The sequence below is a fragment of the Penaeus japonicus genome, unplaced genomic scaffold, assembly GCF_977035675.1.
Source record: "Penaeus japonicus unplaced genomic scaffold, GWHDUDI00000001_assembly GWHDUDI00000006, whole genome shotgun sequence".
NCBI classification, from domain to species: Eukaryota; Metazoa; Arthropoda; class Malacostraca; order Decapoda; family Penaeidae; genus Penaeus; species Penaeus japonicus.
In genome coordinates this window covers 49,892,077-49,903,359 of record NW_028234408.1, presented here as the reverse complement: position 1 = coordinate 49,903,359, position 11,283 = coordinate 49,892,077, and the positions used below count along the sequence as shown (strand labels likewise).

Sequence of the window (11,283 nt, the reverse complement as noted above, 5' to 3'; positions counted from 1 at the left end):
TTAGCATTGATTCTCTCTCTCTCTTCTTCTTCTTCTTCTTCTTCTTCTTCTTCTTCTTCTGTTTCTTCTTCTTCTTCTTCTTCTGTTTCTTCTTCTTCTTCTTCTTCTGTTTCTTCTTCTTCTTCTTCTTCTTCCTCTTCCCCTCTCCCTCTCCTTCTTCTTCTTCTCCTTCTTTCCCTCTCTCTCTTTATGTTTTGTTTCGCTTTGATTCTCTCTCTCTCTCTCTTTCTCTTTCTCTTCTTCTTCTTCTTCTTTCCCTCTCTCTCTATTTCACATTGATTCTCTCTTTTTTTCTTTCTTTATGTTTTCTTTCGCTTTGATTCTCTCTCTCTCTCTCTCCTTCTTTCTATCTCTATTCTTCTTCTTTCCCTTTCTCTCTCTATCTCTCTTTCTTTATGCTTTCTTTCGCATTGATTCTCTCTCTCTCTTCTTCTTCTTCTTCTTCTTCTTTTTTCCCCCTCTCTCTATCTCTCTTCTTCTTTCTTTCTTTCTCTCTCTCTCTCTCTCTCTCTCTCTCTCTCTCTCTCTCTCTCTCTCTCTCTCTCTCTCTCTCTCTCTCTCTCTCTCTCTCTCTCTCTCTCTCTTTCTCTCTCTCTTCTTCTTCCCCATCTATCTCAAATTCGCATTGATTTTCTCTCTCTTTTAAGTTTTCTTTCGCTTTGACTCTCTCTCTCTCTCCTTCTTTCCATCTCTCTTCTCCTTCTTCTTCTTCTTTCCTTCTCTCTCTCTCTCCTTCTTCTTCGTTCCCTCTCTCTCTATTTCACATTGATTCTCTCTCTCTTTCTTTCTTTCTTTCTTTATGTTTTCTTTCGCTTTGATTCTCTCTCTTTCTCTCCTTCTTTCTATCTATCTCTCTTCTTCTTTCCCTTTCTCTATCTCTCTTTCTTTCGCATTGATTCTCTCTCTCCTTCTTTCCCTCTCTCTCTATTTCACATTGATTCTCTCTCTTTCTTTCTTTCTTTATGTTTTCTTTCGCTTTGATTCTCTCTCTTTCTCTCCTTCTTTTTATCTCTCTTCTTCTTCTTTCCCTTTCTCTATCTCTCTTTCTTTATGCTTTCTTTCGCATTGATTCTCTCTCTCTCTCTCCTTCTTCTTTCCCTCTCTCTCTATTTCACATTGATTCTCTCTCTCTTTCTTTCTTTATTTCTTTGTTTTCTTTCGCTTTGATTCTCTCTCTTTCTCTCCTTCTTTCCCTTTCTCTCTCGATCTCTTTCTTTATGCTTTCTTTCGCATTGATTCTCTCTCTCTCTCTCTCTCTCTCTCTCTCTCTCTCTCTCTCTCTCTTGTGTTCTTTCGCTTTGATTCTCTCTCTCTCTCTTTCTCATTCTTTATGAACACTGATATTGGAATTTTAAATTGCTTTTGGGTGGATGATAAGTAAATTAGTTGATTGGCACTTAGTATGTTGTGGGGGCATCGGTGAGTTGTTGATAAGTTGAGTATAATGACAATGTTATTGAAGAATATGACATTGATATTGCAATCTATGCATTTGGGCTTGGGGTTTGAGGTTGAGTAGCTAGTTTATTAGTTTGGGATTGATAGAGTAGTCAATTACATCTCTAGGGAGATTTTGTGGCTCCGAAAGGAGCCGATGTTGTTGAAAAGAGGCAACCGAGAGAAAGATTTATTTCTTCTCAGTCTTCTTGGGGAGGAGCACAGCCTGGATGTTAGGCAGGACACCACCCTGGGCAATGGTCACACCAGAGAGGAGCTTGTTGAGTTCCTCGTCGTTACGGATAGCCAGCTGCAAGTGACGGGGGATGATACGGGTCTTCTTGTTGTCACGGGCGGCGTTACCTGCCAGCTCGAGAACCTCAGCAGCCAGGTATTCCATGACGGCAGCCAGGTACACAGGGGCACCTGCTCCGACACGTTCAGCGTAATTTCCCTTACGCAGAAGGCGGTGAATCCTACCTACAGGAAACTGAAGGCCGGCCCTGCTCGAGCGGGACTTTGACTTGCCCTTGACCTTACCACCCTTTCCACGACCTGACATGATGCTTGCTTTATAGGTATCTCAAAAACCTTGCAAGCCAAAATTCAGTTCAGTTCAGAGAGATTTGCGAAGGCTTTCCTTCGCCCGGGCTATATGCACGAGGCGGCCCGGCCTCTGCCAGCTATAAGTGCTGACTCATCTGATCATCATAACTGAATGCTTACCGTGGCGGTTGGATTGCCTGAAGGCGCTCCAGTTGCCAGGGGGAAAGCAATAGGCATAGCCGCCTTACCAACCCGGTGGCTGTCGTCTCAGGGCCCTGCCTGAGGAAGCGAGTGTGCTCGCATTCCATCAGATAGTGCTCTAAATTGGCGTCCGGCGCGCCACAATGGCTGCAGCGTCGCTCATCATGCCCAATGGTGGGTATGATTTGCCACGCACAAGGGTAGCCTAATCTCAGTCTGTGAAGACTGACTTCGGCTCGCCTTGGTAGTCTGTTAGAGAGTATCAGCGACTCATAGCCTGTGGCGTCTGAGTACCAGCTGGCCGAGGGGGAGGTTCTCGCTTCCTCTCTGTGGCGCTGCAGGGCACCGACCTGCCCTGCAGCCATCAACTTACGCCTTAGCAGTTCTCGGCTAGGATGCACCACAAGATTACTCAAGGGTTTTTTCCTGCCTTCCTCCGCTAGCCTGTCAGCTACATCGTTCCCTTTAATACCAACATGGCTTGGAATCCAGTTGATGATAATGCGTCTACCCTGATCCAGGATTCTCTGAGCAATAGTGAGAATCGTGGTCAGAAGGTAAACGTTATCAAGGGGCGTGCTATGCTGCAGGCTGTCAATGGCGGCCCTAGAGTCTGTATGTATGACAACATGCCCGTCCGTCTGGGCTGCATGGGCTAGGGCTCCCATAATAGCGACAGCCTCTGCTTGGAGCGAGGAGGCATTGTCGGACACCCGCATAGCTTGTGCTACGTCCCTTGCTGCAAAGCCGGCGCCTGCAGTGTGGGAAATGGGGTCTACAGAACCATCCGTGAAGTAGGTTTTACTACCTGGTGGAGTGATTTCTGCAATGTTCCTCTCCGCCTCAGCCTTCAAAAGAGACGGAGAGTACTGAGTCTTTCTCCTTGACAGGTTCATGACAGAATACTCTATCAAGGATCTTGCCCACGGCGGGGCTGTGGCATAGTCAGGGTGGGGGAGGTCCATGCCCTTGACCAACAGAGTCTCCTTGAGCTCAAAGCGTATCAACACCCTGGCTGTATGAGACAGCCAGGAATTGCAAGCCAAAACCAGAGCTTACCTATTTATAGGCGCCCACCGTTGAAACTTACCGATAGCGTTAGATGGCAACGGTTCCCACGCCCGTTGAGCCACTAGCTGGGGCTCACTCACCTGAGGCTGGCGCCCGTGTCGGCCCATAAAAGGAAAAATCCTTATCGGTGTTTACTCACCCGATCAGCAGCTCAACAGTTCACTCAAGGACTCAAGCACCTCACCTGAGATAACAGCACCTGCTCCAGCTTACCTGCACCATCTGAAGCTATTTAGAAGCCTCAGAAGAAGAAGAAGAAGAAGAATCTACAACTCTTTGAAGGAAGAGTTATAGTCTACATGCTAAGTGTGTAACACTTATAACAAGAAGAAGAAGAATACCTGGATTACCTGAGTTAATCCCAAGAGAGTAACACTTATGCCAAGGAGTTGACATCTTTAAGGAGTTGGCATACTAAAAGAGATCCCTTCATAGTAAGGGTTTTGACACTCGGCTCTCTCGAGCCAAGCACCTCGGTGCTACAAGAGATCCTTGTAGGCACACACCTGTCCCCCCCTGTCCTTTACCACCACTTTTCGGCGTTAGGATAACACCTTGTGTTTCTGAAGGCGAACCCTGCGGTTTACCCGGCGAAGGCCGGGGTCTCAAAGGGGTCCCTTAGTCGGGATACTGTAAGAAACACTCGGAGGTTGCCACCTTTGTCAGGCTTAGGGAACGGCGGCAGGCCACTCTAACACTCCTGCCAACTCTAGCTAGACACCGTCTACATAGCCAACCTGGTTAGGCTCCTCAGAGATAAGAGGAGGTTGTCAGATATAGGAAGTAATCTGGCAACACAGGCAGGAATTGGACCTTTTTCACTGACAGGACGAGGATATGCTAGTGGAACCATGGCTTCCACAACCAAGATTAAGATAAATCTTGAAGGCATACCGACTCTGACCAGGAAACAGGAACTAAACTCTTTAATGTTCGGCAATGGCATCCACTTCTTAAGGATTATAGACTCAAGGAATGGCTACATTGTCTTACCTAAGACATCTCAAGATGCTGACAAATTAATGTCCCCAGATTTTCGGCGCAAACTGAAAAACTCTGGCTATGAACCCCAGATGCCCCTTGAGACCAAAGCAAAGATGACAATCGTGATAAAGAAAGTGGATTCATACATCACTAGCCATTCGAACGAAGAGATCAAGGAAGAACTGGTCAGACAACTAAAGCTACAAGTTGACGAAGTGTATAAGATGCCTCAGCACGGAATCGTTAAGATTCGATTCCCAGACATACAGACTGCCAACAAAATAAAGGAACAAGGTTTAATCTTATACAACTACAGCATAAACCCGGCCCAGATCGAGGAAGAACGATTTACCAGAGTGATTCAATGCATGAATTGCTATGAATATGGCCATGTAAAGGGAAAATGCACAAAGAAGAACTCAGAAAAATGCAGCGAATGTGGACAAACTGGTCACAGGTTTACTGCATGCAAGAGCACCACCAAAAAATGCCTGAACTGTGGAGGCGACCATAGAACTCTTTCTGGTGCTTGTCCCATCAGAAGGAAGGAAATTACTAAAGTAGAAGAAGAAGCAAGAGAAGCAAGTACAGAAAGAGAACAGACTACTCAGTGAAGTGGTCAAGAATACAGCAAAGGCTACAGCAAAGGTTGAGAAAACAATTGAGAAGACTGCCAAAGCCACAGCCGAAATCACAAAAACGGCCATCAAAGAAACTCAACCTCCAATCATGCAACTGCCCAACAATCTGGCTGTAAAAACCCTGATAGCTCTAATGCACGCCCACCTGGCCAACCTTGCCCAACCAGGCTGCTTTGCAGAACAAGCAAAGCTAGCCTTGAGGCGAAATAACCTCCCTGAGATGGACCTTCCAAATGATGTAAATTCGGCAGGCATCCTGAGGGTTATGCTCCCTACAGAAACCCCCACAGAAGCACCTGAAGAAGAAGAAATGCCAGATCTGCCAGTTCTTGAAGAAGAAATGCCGCCACTGGAAGAGCCCACTGCACCAGCACCCCAGTATGTGAGGGTGCCATCCCCACACAGGTGCAAGAATGTGAAGAAGGCCAGGGAAGCAAAGGGCAAAGCTGTAGGAGTCATCCTGTACACTGCCGAGAAAACCGTTACAAACGGCAATATTGATGATGATGATGTTGCAGAATACATCAAGAATGGCAGGATGAAATACTCCTACAACAATCAGAAGCTGAAATCTGATGAATGTGCCAGTATCATAGATAGGAGAATTAGGGCAGCCTCCCTAAATCTCGTTGGTGTGGCTATCACCTACCTCGACCCTGAGTCCTACAGGAAGAGGAGGAATGGCTATGATGAGTCCCAAGAGAGGCATGAAGATGGACCTGCAGCCAAATCCAAGTGAATCACACCATCACTGTAGTTCAGCAGAACGTCCTCAAGTGGACTATGGTTCGTAGGAACGAACTGTCGGGCATGTATAGAGCCCTAAATGCAGATGTAGTCCTGATCAACAGTCATGGTTTGAAGGACACAGACAGGCTGAAACTGTTCCCCTACTTATGTTATCAGAGGAACAGGACTGGAGAAGCAAGTGATGGCATAGCAATAGCAGTCAGAAGAGAAATCAAACATAAGATTCTCGACGACTTTGACGAAATGCTGGCAATGGAGATAGAGACCAGCAGAGGTCCAATAGTAGTGGCTACAATGTATCTGCCTCCAAGAAGGGCAATTGTGCCACTGCAAGACTTGTACAGCCTACTTCGACGAAGATTACCCACATACATAGTGGGAGACCTCAATGCCAACCATCCAATGCTAAACAATAGAGCAGGCAACATGGTTGGCAATGCTATTGCTAGAATGGTTGCTGATGGAGATCTAATCCACATGGGACCAGACTTCCCTACTTACATCACAGGGAACACAGCAACCAAACCAGATATTGCACTGTGCAATAACCAAGCCCATCACAACGTGATCATGGAACCAGGCCCTGCAAGCACCAGTGATCACCTGCCCATCATCCTCAAGATATCATCCAACCCAATCCTGAAAAGCCTAAACTGTAGCAGATTCAACTTTAGAATGGCTAATTGGGGAGGATTCAAGGATGAGCTCCAGTCCAAGCCTGCAGCCAACTTGAGGACTGCAACATTGGAAGAGATTGACGAGGAAGTCGAAAAGTGGTACAGCGATGTTGAAGCTGCACTTGCTCATCATGTACCCAAGAGCAACCACAGGACTATCCCCCATCCAAGGCTAACAGCTGAAGTAAGACTGCTAAATATACAGTCGAATCACCTGCAGCACTATGCAGGGATTCATGGATGGACACAAGAGCTGAGAGCAAGATATAGAAGCTTGCAAAGAGAACTCTCTAACCAGTGGAGGAGAGCAGCAAATGACAAGTGGGAAGAACTTGTTCGAAAAGTGGAATGGGACCGAAAAGATCCACAGTCCTTCTGGTCAGGAATAAAGAAACTGATGGGAAGAAGTGAAAGCAGAAGTAGCTACCTCCTCAACGAACAGGATGAGAAGATTTATGAAGAAGAAGAACAAGAAATCCTGTTCAGAAATTACTGGAGAAATTGTTTCCGAATTACCGAAGAAGAAGAAGAGAACTTTGACAGTGATTTTGAGGAGACCATCATAGAGGAAATAGGAAGGCACATGCACCTCCTATATCCAGAAGCTGCTTCTGACTTCACTAGACTGGACCCCACAGATCCACTAATGACCAAGATCAACCCCACAGATGTCAAAAGAACTATTCAGAGTTTCAAGAATAGAACTGCTCCAGGCAAAAGCAGGATCAACAAAACAATCCTGCAAAATCTTCCAAACAAGATGTTGCTGAGACTGGCAAACATATACAATGCCTCTCTCACTGCTGGCTACTTCCCTGACCACTTCAAGGAAGCAAGAGTCAGGATGATACCAAAAGCCGGGAAAAATCCAAGAAAAGTAGAGAATTACAGACCAATATCTCTGCTGGAAGTCCCAGGCAAAGTCTTTGAAAAGATACTGAACATAAGATTGCGAAATCACCTGGAGATTAACGATTTACAAAATCCCAGGCAACATGGCTTCAGACCAGGCAGAGGAACATCAACAGCCATTGCAATCATATATGAAGAAATCGCCAATGCCATGAGCGAAAGGAACCAAGTCAATGTGGTTCTGAGAGATGTGGCCAAAGCCTTCGACAAAGTTTGGCACACAGGCCTGAAACTTAAGATCATCAGGCTGAATCTCCCGACGTCCTTGACCAAGCTATTGTGTGACTTTGTTGAAAGTCGGAGTGCAAGAATAGTCGTCGGCAATACAGTCGGCGAAACAATTCCCCTCATGAGTGGAGTTCCACAGGGAAGCTGCCTCTCACCGACACTGTTCACAATCTATACAGCAGATCTGCCTGAACCATCACATGGCAGCAATCACTATATGTATGCCGACGACATCACTCAGATAATCAAGTATGAAGGGAGATCGATCGAGATGATGGCACTCAGAACTGCCAGAGCCATAGAGACCATCAATCGATATGAAAGACAGTGGAAGATCTCAACCAACATGAGAAAATTCCAAGTCATTCCTGTGGCCAAGTTCAAGACAGCAGATCTGATAGTGGACGAGGAAGCAGTGGACTACTGTGACAAAGGAAAGATACTAGGGCTAACAATTAGCAGAAGAGGAATTGTCCCTCACATAAATGAAAGAGCAACCAAAGCTAAACATCAGCTGAACAAGATCAGAAGGTTCCAGACACTGAGTACTGAAACCAAGCTCTACATTTATAAAGCCCTAGTGCGGCCCATCATGGAATACCCGCCAGTGCCTACTCACACCATTTCCAGAAGGCAGATGATGCAGCTACAGACTATTCAGAACCAGGCAGGCAAATGGATTCTGAATATTCGCTTTCCCGAAGTAGTCACTGCACGAGAGATCCATGAAAGACTAAGGATCGAGGCGATCAACCAGAGACTCCACCATCAAGCCAGAAGAAGATGGACAAAAATCCAAGATGAGGATGAGGAGCTATACAATCGCCTCAACGTTCGTCCAGAAGGCACACATGCCTGGTGGCCCAAAAGCCTCAGCAGAATCAATGGCATTGAAGAAGTTGAGGCCATATTCACGGCATCAGGTACAGGAGACCGATGATGTAAGGAGGCAACCATGAAGAGGAGAAGCTAAAAGAAGACAAGAAGACAAGAACGAAGTAAACTTCAAGAGGACCTGCAAGTTCAAGAATGAAGAATGAAGATTTTTAACACCTTTTAACCCAGACTACAAGCCAACCCACAGGGCTCCACTTCAACGTCAAGCACGGCACATCATGCATAGCAGTGAAAGGTGACGTGCGAGGTCGGCGAAGTGCAGCGTGGGCAGAGCTTCAGAATGTAAAAATCCAAAAAAAAAATCCAAAAAAAAAAAAAAAAAAAAAAAAAAAAAAAAAAAAAAAAAAAAAAAAAAAAAAAAATCCCTTAAAAAATAGCCTGCTAGGTGTTCTGGTTTCTGGCTGCCTCCCGAGGGGTTGACCCGGGGCTTTGTTCAGCTACTAAGGGCGCACATGCAAGCTATTCTCTGACTTCTTTCTCCTGGTCTTACAACTTATCTTTTCTCCTTTCTCCACCTTTCTCAGCTTTCCTTCTATCACTTTATCTCCTCGCAAATTTCATTTCCACTATCCCTCCAGCTCCCTTCATCACTTCCTCTTCACTTTACACACTTCCATTATTCACTTCAACTTCCTTCTCCTCAAGACCAACTCCAATAAAAAGCTAATACTCTCTTCACTGTACTTAACTTTCTAACTCTCACTTTATCTACTCCCAAGTTTCTTTTCACTATCTCTCCAGCTCCTTTCACCACTTCCTCTTCCGCTTTACCACGCTTCAAAAAAAAAAAAAAAAAAAAAAAAAAAAAAAAAAAAAAAAAAAAAAAAAAAAAAAAAAAAAAAAAAAAATCCTAACATCTTTTTTTTTTGGTTTTTACTAACTTTATTTAATAAATAATAAAGATTCCTTATCCTTAACCCAAACCCAAGTTCCAGACCCCTTCCTCCCAACCCTCTTCAACTTATTCACCCCCACAGATAAGAAGAAGAAGAATCAACAAACAACAAAGACTTTTCACCTTCCGACCTGGCAGGCCCTCCAGAAGGTTTTGAGTGGACATGACACTTCAATATCTTAACGAGTCAGACAGGGAGTTTCGTCCTCCCACTACTCTAACTACGACTTTCTTTCATTTTCCTGACTGTTTTTCTTCACCTGAACTCTTCGTCTAACTTAACTGTCCCCTTCCACTTCGGTGGGAGTTCCAGTATCCTTATATGTTTACTCAAGGTATAACCACCGTGATGCCACCCAAAACTTCCGGAAAGGCTGCCAAGAAGGCCGGTAAGGCCCAAAAGTCTATCACCAAGGGTGATAAGAAGAAGAAGCGCAGGAGGAAGGAGAGCTACAGCATCTATATCTACAAGGTGTTGAAGCAGGTCCACCCCGACACCGGTATCTCCTCCAAGGCCATGTCCATCATGAATTCGTTCGTGAACGACATCTTTGAGCGTATTGCAGCCGAGGCTTCCCGCCTTGCACACTACAACAAGCGTTCCACCATCACCAGCCGGGAGATCCAGACCGCCGTCAGGCTGTTGCTGCCCGGAGAACTGGCCAAGCACGCTGTGAGTGAGGGCACCAAGGCTGTCACCAAGTACACCTCCTCCAAGTAAATTAGAAGGTTGCACGGTTTACCTGCCTCCTCTACCAACATCGGCTCCTTTAGGAGCCACAAATTGTGATAAAGCAGATAGAAAGACATGGGCGTTGTTATCTTGTTGTTTTTGTTTACTTTGCACCGCGGCGCGTGGTTTGGGTCAGCTGTTTGTTTATTTAGGCGAGGGGCTTATCAAAACTCTTATCTAGGGCTTGTATCGTGTTACTTGCATTGCGCATTGCATAGAAAATGAATGACATATTGATCTGGCATAAATGAGCTATATACCAGGCATGTGTAATATATTCCATATCCGTTACTTTTTTCTTTCCTTACACACTAAAATATCACTAATAACACTACAAGACCACACATATATCACAGCCATGGTTTGAAATGATGATTTTCACAGCTTGCAAATATAGATGTTTATACTTGTACATCATAATAGTAATTCGCAATATATATATATATATATATATATATATATATATATATATATATATATATATATATATATATATATATATATATATATATATATATGGATGTATGTATATAAGGACATGTACATGCATTTACATAAATAATAGATGTGTGTGTATATATATATATATATATATATATATATATATATATATATATATATATATATATATATATATATACATATACATATACATATATATGATATATATACATATTCTTCCTCTTCTTTCCCTCTCTCTTTTTATGCTTTGTTTCGCTTTGACTCTCTCTCTCTTTCTCTCTCTCTTCCTCTCTCTTTTTATGCTTCGCTTCGCTCTGACTCTCTCTTATTATTATTATTATTTCCCTCTCTCCTTCTTCTTCTTCTTCGTATTTCCCTCTCTCCTTCTTCTTCTTATTTCACTCTCTCCTTCTTCTTCTTCTTATTTCCCTCTCTCCTTCTTCTTCTTCTTCTTCTTTCCCTCTCTCTCTCTATTTCGCATTGATTCTCACTCTCTCTCTCTTTCTCTTTCTCTCTCTCTCCTTCTTTTCCTCTCTCTTTTTATGCTTTGTTTCGCTCTGACTCTCTCTCTTATTATTATTATTATTATTATTATTATTATTATTATTTCCCTCTCTCCTTCTTCTTCTTCGTATTTCCCTCTCTCCTTCTTCTTCTTCTTATTTCACTCTCTCCTTCTTCTTCTTCTTATTTCCCTCTCTCCTTCTTCTTCTTCTTCTTCTTTCCCTCTCTCTCTATTTCGCATTGATTCTCTCTCTCTCTCTCCCTTTTATGTTTTCTTGCGGTTTGATTTTCTCTCTCTCCTTCTTTCTTTCTCTCTTCTTCTTCTTCTTTCTCTCTCTCTCTCTC

General features: G+C 44.0%; 2 protein-coding genes across 2 annotated transcripts; one reads left to right on the top strand and one right to left on the bottom strand.

Moving 5' to 3' along the window:
• Positions 1 to 279: 279 nt before the first annotated feature.
• On the bottom strand, positions 280 to 2,000 carry LOC122259842 (histone H2A). The gene has a single exon (XM_086538157.1). It carries the CDS (start codon positions 1,997 to 1,999, stop codon positions 1,628 to 1,630), a length of 372 nt encoding a protein of 123 aa, XP_086394283.1. The 5' UTR covers position 2,000; the 3' UTR covers positions 280 to 1,627.
• A 7,447-nt stretch (positions 2,001 to 9,447) lies between these two features.
• Positions 9,448 to 10,015, top strand: LOC122243821 (histone H2B). The gene has a single exon (XM_043001553.2). The coding sequence runs from the start codon at positions 9,562 to 9,564 to the stop codon at positions 9,958 to 9,960; it is 399 nt and encodes a 132-aa protein (XP_042857487.2). The 5' UTR covers positions 9,448 to 9,561; the 3' UTR covers positions 9,961 to 10,015.
• The last annotated feature ends 1,268 nt before the right edge of the window (positions 10,016 to 11,283 follow it).